At 48.5% G+C, this 19,225-nt stretch overlaps 1 protein-coding gene across 1 annotated transcript in view; it reads right to left on the bottom strand.

Annotated features, from left to right (window-relative positions):
- PLXND1 (plexin D1) overlaps positions 1-19,225 on the bottom strand; it is a 352,004-nt gene that overhangs the window by 136,402 nt on the left and 196,377 nt on the right. Inside the window, exons 12-14 of the mRNA XM_069643445.1 lie at positions 8,234-8,397; positions 7,083-7,234; positions 1,347-1,458 (exon numbers count right to left, since the gene is read on the bottom strand). Of these exons, the coding sequence (XP_069499546.1) occupies positions 1,347-1,458; positions 7,083-7,234; positions 8,234-8,397 (428 nt within the window). The remainder of the gene's footprint in view (positions 1-1,346; positions 1,459-7,082; positions 7,235-8,233; positions 8,398-19,225) is intronic.

The following is a 19,225-nucleotide window of genomic DNA, read 5'->3' as shown; positions in this document are numbered from 1 at the left end:
CTGCCAATCTGCCTCCTGAAACACATAGCTTTGCCAATGTTCCTCCTAAACCGCAACGCCCTGCCAATCCTCCCCTTGAACCACACAACTTCGCCAATCTGCCTCCTGAACCACACAGCCTTTCCAATCTGTGTCCCGAACCATGCAACCCTGGCAATATGCCACGCTATGCCAATCTTCCTCTTGAACTGCACAGCCATGCCAATCTGCCTCCCGAACAACACTTACATGCCAATCTTTCTCCTGAACCACACAGCTCTGCCACTCCCCCTTCTGAACACTTAACCATGCCAATGTGTCTTCTGAACCACCTAGCCTTGCCAATCCATCTCTCGAATCACACCGCCTTGCCAATCTGGCTCCTGAACCAAACAGCCCTGCCAATCCTCCTCCTGAACCACACAACCATGCCAATGTGCCTTCTGAAGCCCACAGCTTTGCCAATCCATCTCTCGAATCACACTGCCTTGCCAATCTGCCTCCTGAACCAAACAGCTCTGCCAATCCTCTTCCTGAACAATGCAGCCCAGCCAATCCGTCTCCTGATCCCCACAGCCAATCTATCTCCAGAATCACCCAGCCCAGCCAATCTTCCTCCTGAACCACACAGCTCTGCCACTCCTCCTTCTGAATCACTCAACCATGCCAATGTGCCTTCTGAACCACACAGCCTTGCCAATCCATCTTTCAAATCACACTGCCTTGTCAATCTGGTTCCTGAACCAAACAGCCCTGCCAATCCTCCTCCTGAAACACACAACCATGCCAACGTGTCTTCTGAAACCCACAGCCTTACCAATCCATCTCTGGAATCCCAACGCTTTGCCAATCCTCCTCCTGAACCACGAAGCCCAGCCAATCCGTCTCCTGAACCTCACAGCCAATCTGTCTCCTGAATCACCCAACCAAGCTCATCTGCTTCCTGAACCACACAGCCCAGCCAATCTGCTTCCAATACAACACAGCCATGCCAATCTGCCTCCCGAACAACACAGCCATGCCAATCTGCTTCCCGAACCACACAGCCATGCCAATCTGCTTCCAACACAACACAGCCATGCCAATCTGCCTCCCGAACAACACAGCCATGCCAATCTGCTTCCAACACAACACAGCCATGCCAATCTGCCTCCCGAACAACACAGCCATGCCAATCTGCCTCCCGAACAACACAGCCATGCCAATCTGCTTCCAACACAACATAGCCATGCCAATCTTCCTCCAGAACCACAGAGCTCTGCCACTCCTCCTTCTGAACCACACAACCAATCCGTCTCCTGAACCACACAGCCAATCCTCTTCCTGAACCACCCAGCACAGCCAGAGACGTGGTGCCCTTTACTCACCATGTACGAATACTGCTCTCTTGACCTCCCTTCAGACTTCCCATCTTTGCTGACGTTCACTGTCACAGGTGCCGAAAGGATACTTGGAACCCCACCCGTCCTGCATACAATCCTGACGAGGAAAGGAAAGAACCACATGTTATGTGAGGTATATTCTGGGTATTGGTTAAATTTAAGAATAAATATGCAAGACTTTCCAGTTGGCGCTATTCCATCAGCATTACCTACATGCTGTTTAAGCGTTTTATTCACAGGGACTTGCATTCTGGGAAATGTAGTTTGTAAGTATGAAAGTAACTATGCAAAGTGTTGTAGGCTAAAAAGCCAGGACTAATAAATGTGATCCAGACGGCATGTGATCAATACACAAATCTGCTTTAGATGCTACAAGCGATGCAGGCAGCAAGGCAGGATTCATAGCAGGAAGTCACTGATATAGAGACACTCTTCAATGGCGGATGGAACTCCAGCAGAGAGGCCACTAATTTGTGTAAGAGAGAGCTGGTGGAACAGCCAAGAGACCGCCAGTTCCCCTAACCATGGAGTGACTAAGAGTATTCCCAGAATTGGCACCTAGGCATGGGACTTTATCTAGGGACGTTTTAAACAAGACAGCGTCGATTTCTGTTTTTCCAATTTTTGTGCATTCAGATCTAAGGACGTCAATAGTAGAAAGTGCACAGAGTATTTCTGAGTTCTCAAAATATCTGTATCGTAAATGACAATTTTCCATGCAGTGCTCCACTTTCCTTGTTTATCAATGAAGTAAGTGCTGTTTGTCGACATGCGTTTCATGCCAACCTTCACCTTATCAAGGCAAAGTAAACTATTATCCTTAATGTAGTCTCACAGATGGGGTGTACCAATGGAATTTTTCTTGGCTCTGCAAGGCCCAACTACTGGGATCTGTACGTCACGCAAAGCACCTTGATTTTCATTCTGAACCAGACATGTGCCTGGTAGGAAAATCTATGGCTTTTCAACATTTACCTTGCCCCTCTTGCCCACCTGATCGCCACCTTCTCTCCCATTTCCAGTGTAAAGTGTAATGCGGATGACACACAGCTCTCCTTTAAGCTCCCCTCCTCAACCTCCCATCCTTCCTCTCGCATTCCTGACTGTCTGACTGCTATTCAGGCTTGGCACGCTCCTAATGATCTCTGCCTTAGTGCCAGTAAGACTGAGATCCTTCTCATCAGGACTCCTGCCCCCTCCTTCCCTCCTACTCTCTGGTCACCCTCTTTGGGCCTTCTACCCTCACCCTCTTGTGCGGCTAAAAGCCTGGGTGTCATCTTCAACTCCTCTCTCTCCTTCTCACCTCACATTGCTGACCTTGCCAAGAAAGCCCACAGCCCGCTTCACCTCCTCAGAGGCCTTCTCCCTTCCCTCCCCTTCCCACAGAAACTCAATGTCTCCAGAGCTCTGGTTCTCTCCAGGCTGGATTACTGCAACATCCTCTTCCTTAATCTGCCTCTTTCCTCTCTCCACCCACTTCAACTAATCCAGAATAGGACTACGAGACTTGACCTTGGCCTCCAGCCCAGGGACTGCACCTCTCAAGAAGTAAAATCTCAAATTGAAGACCCTCTGCATCTTCCACTAGGCTTTCTGAGGCCTGGGACCTACCTACATCCAACTTTCTCTCCATACATACCTCCTTGCTAGAGTCCTTTGATCTTCTAGCTCCAATTCTCTGCAGAAAAGACATTTCTCCCAGCAGAGAGTGGGGGGGTAGATCTCTTTCTTCGGCAGGAGCCTCTCCCTAGAACCGCCCTCCTGTCCCTCTCCAACTTAAGCCGGATCTCCTTAAATACCGGAAGCTTCTCAAGACCTTCCTCTTCTCCTTCTCCTTTCCTCTCCCCCTCCTTGCTGACTCCACCTGCTGTTTTAACTGGTTCCTGTGTCCCTTGTGAGTCTTACTGCGGAAAGCCCTCCTTCGACCTGTCTTTGTGCCCCCTGTTACTAGAGTTTGCCTTTGGGCACCCTTCCATGACTAGCTTGCTGAGTCTGGTCTATGCCTGTCCTCGCACTAGTTGACCCCCACCCATGTTTCCTCTGGCACTTGCCCTCCTGGGCTCCGCTTAGCACTTGCCCAGCCCTCTGGGCCCCCTCCCTCCTGCACTTCTCCCTCTCCCCTATATCAGCCCTTCCCTCTGATCTCCCCCTTCCACAGCCCTTCTTGTTACTGCTATTGCACGATCCGAATGTCACAAGGCCTAGTAGGACCGTTATTGTTGATTGATCCTCTGCCCCACTCCCCCGCCCCCTGTCTTGTGGCACCTTGAAACTCTTTTTGCTGTTTAGGCGCCATACAACTGTTCAATACATAAATAACAAAATAAATATGCAGACAACAGAAACAATGCAAGAAAGCATTTCAAGAACTTCCTCAATGCAATAATAATCTGGGTTATAGGAATGATGTATAGGAAAAATGGAGGCCCGGCAGGGAAGGGGAAGAGTTAGCCTTATGCCAGTGGAACCTGGCCTAGAACTGATCGCTGTGACCCATGTTTGCCTAACCCTAGAGGTGGGGGAGGAGCTTCTTGCTTACCCCCACCATGCCTAGGTGGCTAGGGAAATTGTTGTATGAGTGCCCCTATATGGGAACGGTACAGCGCGAGTAGTTCCCTGAAATATTCAGTGCTCCAATAGCCAGGTCCTTCCCACTTAGATCTGAAATTGTCATGGAACGGAAGACGTGTAAAGTGTCCTTGTCTAGTAAGGGAGTATTGCTGCCACATTGCAGTGCCGAAAACTATGAAAGTAATTGCCCTGAGCGAGAACAACCCAGCAAGAGTCACCACTCTAGAGACCACACCTGGAAACATCCAAAATGGGGTGGGGGGGCAACCATTTTGTCGACTCCAGGTAAGCAGCAACACATCTGCAGTGTTAAAGAACGGTAACCAATTAGAGGAGACAGTTCAAACTCCAATGAGCTCACTGGAGCAAGGTCGGTCCGGAAAAGTGGGGTCGAGCCCCTAAAGGCAGAGTACTGACAGAAAGGTGTGGGTGCCAGGAAAAGCAGCAGAAGCCCGCCGTTTGCTGAAGGAGCTGGAGTGTTTTGAGTGGAGAAAGAGAGGACAGGAGGCAAGAGATTAAAGAGAGGCAGACAGAAAAAAGGAGGGTGCAGGGAACGGAGGAACTTCAGTAAGATTAAGGATGCTGGTGCACAGAGAGAAGAGGAGTAGCACCAGTAACAGCAGGAGGATCAGGGCTCAAGTCGAGGGTACATGCGGGTGGACCGAGTCCCCCCACTCTTTTCAGGAGTCCCCCTCACTTTTTTCAGGGCACCTTGGTATGCTAATTTCTGGTGATGCCACATTCAATTGGTATGTTAATTGTTAATGAGTCCCCCACTTTTTGGTTAGGTCTTAATCCCTGAGGAGGATGGTGAAAGGAGTGCAGAGAGGAGATGAGGAAGAGCAGTAGGTGGAAGGTGGAGGGTGTTGGATTGGATAGGAGAAGAGGGGAAACACCAGTAACAGGAGGAAGGATGGTGAAAGGGGTGTGGCGAAGCAGAGGAGAACAGCGGTAAGAGGAAGATGGAGAGTGAAAAGAGTGGAGAGGAGGCATACCACCAGGAGTGAGGATGAAAAAGAAAGTGAGGCGGCTGGAAGAAATGGTAACTGTGGAGTGGAGGAGAACCCTGGAAAGAGGAGAATATCAAAGCCTAGAAAGATTGAGGTAGCAGAGGCAGATACGAGGTGGAGGAACGAGGATGTCATAGAATGTCGAGGAGGTGCAGGTGAAGCAGGACAATAGCGAGAAGGCAATAGAGGAGGTTCCCTTAGGTATGAACCCCAACTCAGATCTACAAGTCCAGGCCTGTGACCAAGGGGAGATGGTTTCACCACCCAAGTGAGCATCAAAGAAACATCCAAGAAAACATGAAGATCAAGAAAGATGCATCAATCCTAAGACTGCGAGTAGAGGCACCGAAGACCCAATTCGGACCTCGAAAGACAATTGCAGAATTGATGAATAATAAGACATCTATTTAGCCTTGTTAATTCTCCTTTGCTCAATCTTATAAATATCCTCAGTAAATCCTTCATGGCTACATTCCTGGCGCCGAGCCTTTTGTGGAGTGCTCTTGGCTTCCTTGCATTTTGCATCAAATTCTAGCAGCCGTTCAGAAGGACTGGCTGTCAGGTATTTTCCCAATTCTAGTTTAGGCCACACAAGCAGGATTCCAAATAGCTTAACTGCTTTCTCTATGAACTAGGAATGCCTAAAAGGTTACAGGATACCAAACTGCAGTTGCCGGGAAAGGCCATGATTGAGCCATCGGAACAGTGTCTCTGGCTGGCTGCGGGTTCTGCCTATCTATGTTGTGGTTTAATAGATGATATTGGGTTCAGGCAATAGCTAGTAGATCACTTGCTCAGTAATCTGCAATGGATCTGGAGCACACCAATTTCCAATGACCTTGTGCAATCAGGAATTGTGTGATATATTTGCTTTAACTTGAACTCCATGTTGGATCGGTTATAGAGTCTCACACAGGGAATACATGACGGCCCTCTGTGTTCATGGACTCTGTTGCGGGTGCCTTTCACATGGAATTTATCCTACACGGTGCAGAATTGCTATAGGATGGAATTGTGTGCTGAGCATCCAAGAGATCCATCTCTGTCAGGGCGTACAATTGTACAATATTTCTTCTGGCGCTGTACGAGACAGGGAAACGGCTTGACTTTCTCGAGGTTGCATTCTCCGCCCCACACCTCCTCTGCAGGCCCAAGAGACCTAGCTGATTGGCTCTCTGCTGTATGTGTCCCGGGCCTATCTACTCTGTTACCACCTGCAGATGAAAATGTGCCTCCGCCTGACCTCACTTATCTGGACTTGTTGTGAACTTGTTCAACTGTTGTCCTCTGGAAGAGGACTACGCGGATAACTCCAAGGGGGAAGGACCCACCAACAGGCCCTACACATTGCATCCCAGTGGGGCTGGGATGAGACACAAGCACCGAGCAGAGCAGAGAGGCGGTGCCAGGAGTTAAACAGGAGCAAAGAGATAGTAGTAAGAAAACAGAAGAGCAGGCCCGGGAAGGGAGGCTAGCTCAGTGCCTGAAGGAGGATAGCTGGAAGGGGAAGCTAGGCAGTGGTAGTGATACCCAGAATCCGAGGGGGAAGTCTTTCCCTCTGACACTTCAGCAAACCTACTAAGATCTGGACAAACATGGGCAAGGATGTCCTCTGTGGCTATAGCCCTCCTAGCAGTGGTTGCCTCGATCTGGAGAGGAACCAGGTTACGGCCCTTAGACCCAGTAGCAAAGAAGATGACGCTGGGAGGACTGTAGAGAGATTGTTTAAAACACACCTCAGACTCCGAAAAGACACCACCCCCCACGTATTGCCAGGCACTGAGGCTCTTTTTACTAAAGAGAGTGACTTATTACCTTCTTGATTCAACCCAAGGAGAAACCCTCTATACATTTGTTTGCCTTACCTTGTACCTTTTCTTTTGCTAATTATGAAGAAATGCTCTTTAAACCCTATCTAAGTCTCTGTCTCTCCTTGATCCTCACTCGGCTTTGCGACAATACACAACCAAACATTTCAATTTTTTGCACAGAGAGTATGTGTGGAGGTGGTCAACAAGACTTGTATGATATGGAGTGTGTCTTTTAGGGGCAGAAAGGGGGGGACAGGGAGCTTGGTACAGTACACATAGGTTACAAAGATGCAATAACACAGATTCAAGGCTTGGTACAAGCAACTCACTGTACAGAGACCAGGTACTGCTCTGGCAGAGGGGTGCACTTCACGCTGCCGACCCTCACAGCATCCTCGATATCAGCGAACCTCTGGCCCAGGTTATTCCCTCTTATGGTGAGCAGCGTCCCACCTTCCAAGGGGCCATTCAGGGGGTCAATCTATAAGGGATCCAATCGAGAAGAGACAGTCATTACAATTAACATAGCAATACATCCACCCTGCCTTATATGTGCTGTCAAGGCCTTCAAGGCTTTATGTCCTTATGTCACCACCCTGTCCCAGCTGCTACATTTAGGATGTGTGGTGGATATTCCTAATGGGCAGTCTGAGATTAAGGATGTGTGCACACTACTGGCAAGCTACTTGCAAAGTGCCACAAGAGTTTGCAACAAGCAATGTTGTCCAAACCCCAGATTTGGACTCACCTGTGCGGATTCGACCTCCAAAAGGCCAGACAAGGCTGAGCACATTCGACAACTGTCGAGGACTGGTCTGTTGAGAAATCAGGAGGTTTCCAATGGCCAGTCTGCTCCACTCTCTGGTTCAAATCCCATTTGACCTGTTGTAAATGTGTTTGCAACAGACCCTTCTTTGGTGGTCCGTGGGCTTGTTGCGGTCATTGCAACAAGGATGTTCTCCTATATCCTGTTATTGGCATGTGGGTTTTGACGTTTGACGTCTATGATTTCCAACCTGGACATGCTTATTGATATCGAGTGGTGACTTTTTGGTGCAGATGGTATTTCTATTTAATCAGTGCAATTACCTTCTCGATTCCTCTGGGCCTGTCATCCAATACACAAACCCTTATCTGCTGCGACTGAGTCAAGGAGAAAGCATTTGTAACTGGTCAACTTGAATTCCCACCTGGGCGTTGAGTGCATGTTGATAACGCATGCCGCTGTTTGTGAGGGATTAGATATCCCTGTAGGGAACCAAGTGCAGAGTGTGCAGTGAGTGACTTTGTTGTACGGTTTTCCTTTCCCGCTAGTAGCCCTACCAGGGAGGTTGAGTGCTTCAAAGGTGGCCTGCTTAAGTGCATGTGCACACTGTCATGCTATATAGTGTGCCTCAAGTTTCGGACCTCTGGAGCATGGCCCATGTCTGGAGATAACTGTGCCCGCACTTGTCGGTGTCAGCACACAATGTCCACCTACCTTCTTGATCTCCGGAGATGGACAGGTGATGGCCGTCAGCTGGGATTCGGTGTTCAGCCTGCAGCTGGAAGTGCTCTCAGACCAGGTGCAATGATGTCCCAGGTCTTCCCGCCCCATGCACTGCGAGCAGTCTGCACTCCCGGAGGCGCAGTTATACACGCTCACTGAAGACAAGAGAAGTTGATTGGACCTAAGGTGCATGCTGAGATTCCAACTACATACATCTGAAGCAGTGGTAAAAATGAAGCGGCATGACAGTGCACACCGTACGGATACTGAGACAGACCTGACTCGGCTGCTCTAGACTCAGGGCCATCCTTCCATCAATGGAAAATATATTGCAACAGGAAATCAACTTGTAATCCTGATGATTGATTGTCCTCATCGAAGGACCTCACAGTAGCTATATTCATTAACCTTCCTACCAGGAAACCTATCACTCTCGTAACCTATAACCGACAATCGGCTCCAAAAGATTAAATCTCTCTCTTCAACCCAAATAGTGATACTTTACAATGTATGATTGCCTTGATAAAGACCCAGGAGGGTCGAAACACGTGTCAGATACAGAATAAATATTGTTTGCTTAAAATCAACAGAGTTTGCTTGTTGCTATGAACCCAAACATCAATGTCTTAAACTAATACTTACCCCTGTGAGAAGGGCTCTTTTCTGTAGAATTGTAAAAATGAAGTGTGTGGTAAGAATATTTAGTGAATGGCATTTAGAACACCAGATTTTCTAAATGAATGCTTTGCTGGTATAGCTGCCACTTTTTGGGAAGTAGAATGATTAAGACGTTACTTCACTCTAAATTTTTTCCATTAATTGCCATATTTACAGTAATGTGGCTCAGGGGGTTGGCTGCCTGCTGAAAAGATGCGTTGCATCCTGCAGGTCCTTGCTCTGAATTACGGCAGAACCCCTTATCCTTTTAAGGAGTGTGCCCTTTCAATGGTTCATAGAACACAGCTTGTGATTCAGCAAGTGCGGTACCCATTTACAGCATGCTAAATGCTGCAATCACATGGTATGGTTACTGCTGCATGTCTGGGCAATGAGAAATACAGTGGTGGCCGTATTTAGCCTACAGTAATTATCTTACACTGCCTGGTACATGTGGATTATTTGCCCTGATCCACATAATAATGGTATCTACACTGTCTGGCATCATCTGTGGAGGACCTCAAGGAATTCCCACAAAACCTGCAGAACATCCACATGGCTTTGCTGAGCCTTTATTGTAAACCCAGCAGTCACATGCAGGACACCTATATATATCTCAAACTCCAGACAGGATCTAGAAAATAAGAGTATTTCCATAGGTCATGTTATCCAGAACCTCCAGCATCACCTGCGTAGTCCCGCAAGTGTCGCCATTCTCACCATCCTCTTCAATATCTACGTGGCTTCACTGCCCGGGGGAAAAATCCAAAAAATAAGATTCTTCTGATAGGTCATGCTATCCAGAACCTCCAGCTTCACCTGTGGTGTACCGCAGTGTCACCATTCTCATCATCCTCTTCAATATCTACGTGGCTTCACTGGCCGGGGGAAAGATCCAGAAAACAGGATTCTTCTTGGAGGTCATGCTATCCATAACCTCCAGCATCACCTGTGGAGAATGACTCCCTTTTCCTGGTATTGGTTCACACACTTCAATATTGTTTGTGCCAAAGCCAGGGGGAATGACTCCCTTTCCCTGGCGTCTTTCGATCCAAAAGGACTTTCAGCTTCCGCAACTTTCAGAACCAGGAGAATGACTCCCTTCTCCTGGTATTGGCAAAGTCCCCTCCTCGGGGCCTCAGTGGACTTTCCCCCTGCAACTGCGGCATGGATGCTTTCCTGGGATACTTGATATACTTCTGTCAGGATCCAAGGCCCTTCTCCGATGGCCAGTGGTCTTGTTTCTGCCACTGCAATGAGGAAGCTCTCCTCTGATGCTCAATATACTTGACTTAGGGTCCCAGACACTTCTCTCAAGGTGGATGGGCTGGTTGCTGCCACTGCGACAATGAAGTTCTCCTCTGATGCTCAAGGTACTTGGCGTAGGGTCCCAGACCCTTCTCTGGTGGTCAGTGGGCCTGTTCACTGTGACAAGGAAGTTCTCCTCTGATGCTTAAGGTACTTGGCGTAGGGTCCCAAACCCTTCTCTGGTGGTCAGTGGGCGCAGCCACTGCGACAAGGACGTTCTCCTCTGATGCTTGGTGCGCCTTTTCCAGTAATTTGACTGCTACTACTGGGTCGACGAAGTGCACCTCGAGTTTTCCTGTTCACACCTGCTGACCTCATACCAGTACTAGCAAAGTAAGTCATCTTCATGTCTCCTGTGCTCTTTTTCATTCTGGTACTTTCTGTTGTGTTTATTTCTCCTACAGTACAGAAATACAGGGACCTACTCGCAAGGAATTTGTTTGGCATTTGGGGGAGTTAGGTGAGGTTGGGGAGTGATGTTGGCAAACAGGCTATACCCTCAGCGATCGTCCTTATCTCCAGTCGGGGAGGCCCTCCCCATAAGATCCTCCTGCATTGTACCACCCATGAGGAGACTATTGGGTAGCAGCGGCACCTCCCTAGCCTCATGGAAAAGGTCTCCCTCTTGGAGAGAAGTGATGATACTTTTTGAATCGTTACAGTATCCAGCATTAACTAGTAACCAGGAGCTACCACTGGGGAACAAGGAGCTAGTACATAGCACTCAGCAAATCTACCTTCCACATAAGATACATACGTATCAGTGTGTGCATTATTTATGACCCCTTATGATTTTAATGCTGTGTATTTATGGATTGGCCCAAATGCACAGAGTCAAATTCACAACAGCTGGCCTGGAAAGCCAAAAGTAGCTCCTGGTAGCTGTTGGTGTCAAGGTAACCAGGCTCTTCTAGGTTACAAGCAGGAGTTAAATAGCTCCTAGTCCTCCTCAATCGAACACTGCATCTAGAAGGTAGTACATCATCCACAATAGTTGCAGTGCGCATCTGGCTATGCCAGAACTGTGTGTGGGAAACTGAAGCCATCAATGTAACATTGTGTTGCTCCACCGTCAGCCAGACTACACTCTGGTGTGTTTTAGAATGTAGTACATGCTCAGATATTGCATCTTTTACAAAAGGAGTAGGAAGAAGTTCAGCCAACTTTCTATTAGTTAGACGGGGAGTGGAGATCCAGATTGTATAGAATGATGAGGGGAAGAAATACACAGCGCAGATGTGCTGTATATGGGAAGTTCCTAACCTCCATCTCACCCCTGGGCATCTCCACTGATGCATCTGAGAAGAACCATGAGTACGATCGAGATAAAGCGACCCATCCAACTCAATGCCCACATGATTTCTGATTTCAGTGATCCCGAGGAGCAGAATGATGTAAGGCGATGCCATAGTTGCAGTGACTTTAGCACGAGGCAATGCTAATCTTCCAGCTTTGTACAAGGTCTTTCAAAAACAGCCTGGCAGATGTTAAAGGGAAAATCAGCAGCATGTGGCAGCCACACCACTTCTTCCACTAGGACCGTTGTGGCCAGATACGCATAGACAGGCACGTCTTATTGGCCCAGCATGAACATTAAAAGTGTGAACATGCCTCGGGAGGATAGCTCTGGGGCAACACGCTCGTCTTGGAAGCAAGACAACGCAGAGCAACACAGGTTCGATCCCGGGGTCCACGCTTAGAAACCTCTGGTTATTAAGTGCGTTATAAATAACCTATCATATCATTCATCATACAAGAGAACGTACAGCGGTATCAGGCCACATGCAATCTGTGAAAGAGAACTGTGTACTGGGAAAGGCTAGGATTAAGTAGGCTATCCATCTTTGCAGAGCTATACAATGTGACCCCATGATGACCTCTGAAGACCTCCACTTGGAGCTACTCACCAGTAGTAAGTCACCAAATCACCCCTAGCCCATACTGACACCACCGAAAACGTTGCTTCGGTGCCATAGTTCTACTGACTGACTGAAGTGGTTACTGCCATTAACAGTATGAGGTCCCATTAGCGTCATTACTGCTCTATTCTTGAGTGTGACTTCTGTTATCTTACACCCAGAGTAATGCACAGCGAGCCACCTTCTAGCGTGGTATGCAGTACCCCTGCTGATTTTTCAGTTTTCCGCGTCATAAGAGAGCCGAAAACATGACACTATTTTGGCGAATTCAGGCACTGCTGCCCACCAAAGTTCACCTACCAATGAAGCACATGATTTCTCAGGCATTATCTTTCTTTACATTCCACTGCTTTGCCTGCGCAATCATTTGATGTGGTGTATTTTAGTATTCTTTGATATTAACTACTTTTAGGGGCTTATCCAAAATTACAAACATCTGACCAGTTGCTTCAGAACACATACGATCAGACCCAGGCAAGAGAGCAGAACTAACCAATACAATGTTGACGCCATCTTACTAGACTATCTGGTGATGCGCTATACCTGCAAACACCTACTTCTAAGTGATAAATGTTTGGCCTCGTATTTATTCGGAACATAAAATACTAACATTGGATTCTCAAGTTACTTGATGTACTTTACGAAGATCTCCACCATTTCAAATACATACTGTGCTTTCTTCCATTCATAACAAAAATCAAGAAAAGAGGATCCAAGATTGGAACCCTCCCGTCCCCTGCACACTATCATATGCCGTCATCAGACAGTTAAAGAATCAATTCAAAATGTAGAAATATCCATTCATGAAAGATGATTAAACATCACAAGGGGAACATTCTAAGCTGGCAGCATTTTGCATGCTGCAGATAAAACCTGCAAATATGTAGGAACAGTGCAATATCATTTACTGGATATCCACCTCTGGATGATAGTGTAACAGTATTGCAAGTGCTTTCCCAGGGGAACATTTGGTCACTTGCATTGAGTCTGGGTTAACTCTGATTAGCTCTGATTAACTCCTTGTTTATCTTTCGTCACTCCCTTTTGAAATCTGAAGACGGTAGTACAACAACTTCCAAAGTTGCATTATTTCCAAAAGCCAATAGGTTGTGAAAGAGCCCTTTGCACCTCACTGTGACCCTCTTGCAAAACTGGATAGCTACCCCCCACAATATTTGGGGACTATCCCTCCAGCTCTCAGTATGAGGGTAGTGGACCCACCCACCTCCCCCTCCTAAAATCTTGCCCAATACCATGCCAGTGAAATGCAAGGCAGTAAGATGGTGCTGTAGCATGTGTCTCTCCATGGCATCTTGCACTGCCGTGGGGTTATTGTGAGGAACCTACAGACAATTCTCCATTGATGAGGGTGCTGTGGAAGCTAAAATGCAGTATCATGTGCTCGTACGTTTCTCTGGTTCCCAAGAAATGACACTTCCTTTGAATACATGCCTCATCGAATTGTTATAGGCTGCATGCCTTCACCTCCATCAATTTAAGTAATCCATCACAAATAACAAGGTGGGCGCTGTCATGGGTGGAAAACTTCATAAGGGACCCCTAAACCTCTCTTTTCCCCTCTGGAAGGGCAGGCTCATGAGGCCGCTGCCTTGTGCTGGGTCATCTGCTGTGGCATCACCTACATCTTCTCCACCTGTTGCTCTTCCATTCCCTGCAGCACCACAACCTGCACCTTCTCCTGGTTCCCCTCCAGGCTGCCACACAACTCTCCTGCATCCTCTACCTGCGTACCATCAACTTCTCTCCAACTCCAAAGCTGCTTATGGTATTTTCCAGCAACAGCCCTAGTGTGTTCACAGCTACAGTGACCTCTTCATGCTTTAAGTCATCTGGGGCTGACCAGTCCTCAGACATGTCATCAGCTGCTTCCATCACCTCTGGCACTGCCAGCACTGGTATGGTTACCTCCAATAGCTATGCCCCCTTTACCTCCCCCTCGGCTTGCTCCGCCCGCTTCTCTGATCGCGGTAAACTCTCCTCTGTTAGGCCTGTGTCCTCCTGCTAATGTGGCAGCCGCACAACATCCTTCATCAGTCATGTCTTTTTCACCCCCTCCTCCACATCCATCCCGTTAGCAGTGGCAAAGCCCTGATTGGGGGATTGCTCAGGAAGAGGAGAGGTGTCAGAGCTGAGGCGGCCCCCAATCATTGTCTCTCCTTAGGTAACACCTGCTGAGGTTGTGGAGTCTTGAGTCTCCATCCACAAACACAACAGTAATGCCATTCTTCTCCAGAACCTGTGAAGCAATATCTCCGCCCTACGGTAGGTGATCTCCTCCTCAACCTCTAGCTCCAAATGCAACTCCGGGTTCAGCTAAAGGATGTCAATGATTGTCCAAGGAAGGAAACCACTGGACAAAAACAGTGACAACAAAGGAAGGACTAGGGCAAAACAAATGGATCAACATGAGACTCACACAAACAATTGGAAAGGGTCCCGGGACAAACAAAGGATGGTGACTAAGACACAGGAAGGATTCTTAGATCCACAAACAAATTGGATTTGTTTTATTTCATGCAAACGCGAGGAATACAAACGGGAGCAAAATATTTCTTCAGCAAATGTCAGCGTAAGAGAAACACATTGAAGACGTCACAAACGGCCAAATAGGACAAACAGGTATCACCCCATTACTGCGCGGCCGAAAATACCGAAGGTCAAAATACAGAATTTTAAATGTCACATTTCACTGCATCTATATGTGGGGGGGATGGGTTAGGGTGATAATAAATATGGGTGGGTTATGGGGAGGGGCTACGGGAGGTCTCCAACTCGCACAGCCCCAAAGTGTAAGTGAGCCGGTCCTTTCATAGGGAGCGTCAATTTCCCAGAGCGGCCCGAATCACCCCAGGAGATTTAACCCCCCTAATTGGGCTAACAAAATGAAACCTGAGCCACTGAGATCTTGTGAAGGTTGAGGGGAGCACTTGGGCTGCTGGAGGGACCCCCATATCTCATTTATCCATCAGTCGCCGGGTTTCAGGGTGAGCAACCGGATGATCTGGAAGGAAGTTCACCAAGCTCTGCTCGTCAAATAATCGCCCTGCCATTAAAAGCCAGCAGGCCCGCCCCCATAAGAAGCTATTCCATTGAATGGAGGAGCTCCCATAGATATAGAAACTCAACAACTCCCGCCTCCGACTTGGTGGAGTGCTGAACTACTCGGGAATCCGGGGAGGATAGCTTAGGGGCAATGCTCTGGTTTTCTAAACAAGACTACACTGAGCAGCACTGGTTTGGCACCTAGTCCCAGTACTGCGCTTCGAGGCTGGAGTCTGGCATGAAGCACCATATAAGAAACTGATTTTATTTTTTGACCCCCAGGAGTGACCAGTTTCACAGGAACACCCCCCAACATAATGCATGAGAATAAGCCTTTCCTGTGCACCACTGAAAGATGGGGAACAGAAACGCCTCTCTTCCTCGTGGTTGCCTGAGCGAGGACAGAGTGGAACATTACAAATGGTTTTGCGTGCCGACAGGGTTGTGTATTGAGCTGGACACAGCACTCGATCTCTTCCACTTTGCCGGTATATATATATATATATATATATATATATATATATATATATATATATATATATAAAACCGTGCTGTGCACGTTGCAAATACACTCTACCACCACATAAATGCACAAAATGACAGGAATCCGATCCTTTGGCAGCAAACAGTCCTTTTATTGTGGGTTCCTCAGTTGGGACAACAGAAGCCAGAGTTACGCGTTTCGCAACTTCTTGTTGCTTCGTCACATACAATATATATTTCACGGCTCAGCAGGCAACCACCATCAGGGCCGTAGGAATACTTTTTCCTTGTTCGTTCATGTAAATATTAACACCCTGGAATTCACCCACTATATAAGCACATTGGGCCTCATTACGCGGTTGGAGGTAGCCTTGCCGGTTTTACCGGCAAGGCTACCTCCAAACTCGCATATGGGTCCAGCCAGACTGGATAATTGCCCTTTCGTGGGTGCCGGGCCCGGTACATCCCCATTCCCATTGAGACCCATATGGCTAGTAACGGTACCGGTGTTACCATCATAATCTACTTGCGGGTGCCGGTACAGCCACTGTCAGACCTGGTGGCTGCAAGGGCACCCGCGAGCAGAACTCTTAGTATGGCGGTATGTTAGCAACGGTGCCGGTAGTGATACCGGTGCCATTGTTGCCTTACCACCGACTTGTAATGAGGCCCACTTGTTTAAACTGGCAAGGCTACCTCCAACCTCGTAATGAGGCCCAATGTGCCTCATTATGACCCTGGCGGTACGGTGACAACAGTGCCGGTAAGTTTACCAGCACCGTTGTCGCCATACTGCCACACTACGAGTTGTGCTCGCAGGTCTCGCTCGGACAGTGCGGCACCCGCGAGCACAACTCGGGATGCACCGGCACCGTTATGAACGGTGCCGGTGCATCCGAGCTCCCCATTCCCATTCAGCCCTATGGGGCCGAATGGGGATGGGGAGTCCCTTATTACCGGCACCCGCGAATGGGCAATTACTGGGTCCACCGAACTCAGAATGATCCAGTAATTGCCCATTCGTGGGTGCCGGTAAAATGATAGGTTTGGCGGCAGCCGTGCCTGTGTTACAGGCAGCTACCGTCAAACTCGTAATAAGTCCCAGTGTTTTTCTCTATTGTGTTTGCCTTTCGAGCCCGGTTGGGCATTGTTACTCACCAATGCACTGTGTCACCTGCAGCAGTCCTGGTTTTCAGTTTCATGGCCATTGTTACATTAGAACACACTGTTCGCGCGGGTGACTCAGTTGCTAAGTGCCAGATCTCTAGTTTGTTTCAGAGTAGGGCTCTAGTTGGTCTTGAAACCAAAGCCTGGGTCCATTGGAAGCCTCTTTCACTTTAAGAGACCCGAGCACATCAGGTTAAAAATAACCATTTTCCTCATATGTTGTTGATCTTGGAAAACGTGAAAATCCGAGCATAACAGGATAAGAGTTTAAGTACATGGGCCTTGCATTGTTTTGGTCTATTTCCCTCGAGTCCCCGATATTCCTGCTCACCCCGAGATCACCAAGCAGGGTCCTGTCCTCCTCTTAACCCGGAAGTGCTGTGAGTGGCGAGATGCAAGCTGGGGAGGGAAGACACTGGGCATATAACGTCACAGAAAGACCCTAAATCAGCTTTTGATGATGTGGCGGTGTGGCTGCTGTGCAAACATACCCTCCCTTTTCTTCACTCAGTCGTGAACCGCTTCCCGCGTGTTTTATCAGGTGCAGCAGGCATGAGGGATCTGACGTGTGACACCGATATCCAGCCCCCCCCAGTCCCGTGCCCCCATCTCTCCCGTGTGAGGGCTGAACTTCCCCTTGCAAAGGAAGCTACAGATCATTGTGGAACAGCATTTCCACTAGCAGATGACCTCATTTTGGTAAAGAACTCGAAGCAGAGGCAAGCACTCCCCAAATCCAGACTGCGTGACCCCAAGCGGGAAATGGAGATTGGCCGACACTGCTGGGGCAAGGCCCGAGACCCCTCCTGTCACGTGTCTTGGACGGGGTGGCAGAACTTTCCACTCCCAGGGGCCAGCAGCTGGGTCCTCCTCGCTCACTCCCTCTCATCTCCATTAGTCTGCATTCCTCGCCTGACCCTGGGACGAGCCTTGCGTTGTCTGCCTTGTAATGCATTGCATGGAAGCCCCTAGTGCTGACGCCCCTGGCAGGGGATCTGTCTGTGCTGTCTGTGTGAAAGAAGCCAGGGCGGTGACACACTGCCTCTCTGTGCCCTTAGCCCTCCCTTATTCGAAAAGCCGGTCCCTGGGGGTCCTTAAGGGAGAGGTGGGACACACATGTATGGACTCTGCACCAAGAAGGTGTTTGCTTCCCTGGGTTTATAAAGGGCGTTCACCAAAGCACTCTACAGAAGTCCAGCAGAAGGCAATCAGCGTGCAGCTGGAGGCGCAAACATGTGGAAGCCCCTCAAATGGGAACTAACACAGCCAGAAAACCTTCACTAGACCTTTCACAGAATAGAACTATCCACGACCAAACGTGTTAGGCCTCTACGCACAGCTTTCAAATACAAAGCGGGAGCCAGGGTATGCTCAACCTTCCCTTTATTAGGCCTCCGGTACAACTGACCGTTCCCCTCTCCTGTCCGTCGCCTTCCTCCCACCTCCCGCTTCCCTCCCATTGTCCCAAGTCCCTCCTCCTTTTAGGAGATCTTCTTCTTTCGTCCTGTAACAAACTCATACGCGAGTGGATGGATATATCACCTGCGTCGAAGGCACAGTGAGCTGAATCTGCAGGTTAATTGGCTGAGATCATTCTCAGTAGAGGGGCACCTGCTTTTGTGTATAATTTGAAAAACGTGAGGTTTAGCCTTCAGTTAACAAGGGTCATCCAGACGTGGGGTCCTTGCTCGCTGTGCTTACAGAGGCTCAGCTCCACCTCACTGATGAGGCCCGACAAGGACGAAACACGTGTCTGGGGTTGCTCATGGTACTCTTGTTTAGAGGAGATTTGCCTAGCGTTTAGTTGCTAGACTGTCCCTGTGGGTGGGGCCAGACTGATATGAAAATGGATATTTCTTCTCTTTGAAAGGTACAAATGGCTGTACATCCCCCCCGGATGTATGTCTTCCCAGAACAGGTTATTTGGCAGTGTTCGTTCTCAGTAGAGGGGCTCACACTTTCTTTGCATAACATGCAGCTAAACGTCGACGTTGAGAAGAGGATAATGGACAGGAATTCAAGGAAGAGTCAAAAGAGTCAAGAGTAGGTGCCGAACGAACCAACAGAGGCAGCGTGTTCCACTATTTAGGAGCAAGAAGAGAAAATTAACTATAACAGGGACTGGTCACAGGGAGAAGTAGAAACAGCCAGGAGAAAGAGAGAGGAGGCACAAAGCGTATGAAGGGGAGTATAGACAGAGGTACAGGGGATCGAGTCTATGAAGACACTTAGAGTCAATACGCATGGACAGCCAGTGAGGCGCAGCTAGAGACAGGGAGATGTTTGAACGAGGAGAAAGAACAAAGAGGGCGACTAAAGTAGAGAGATCCAAAAGAAGGATAGAGCAGTAATCTAGGTAGGCAAACACTATGGAGATTGTACGAAT

Source organism: Ambystoma mexicanum, chromosome 2p (genome assembly GCF_040938575.1).
Source record: "Ambystoma mexicanum isolate Mex_15411 chromosome 2p, UKY_AmexF1_1, whole genome shotgun sequence".
In the NCBI taxonomy this organism is placed as follows: domain Eukaryota; kingdom Metazoa; phylum Chordata; class Amphibia; order Caudata; family Ambystomatidae; genus Ambystoma; species Ambystoma mexicanum.
This window is presented reverse-complemented; position numbering and strand designations above follow the sequence as displayed.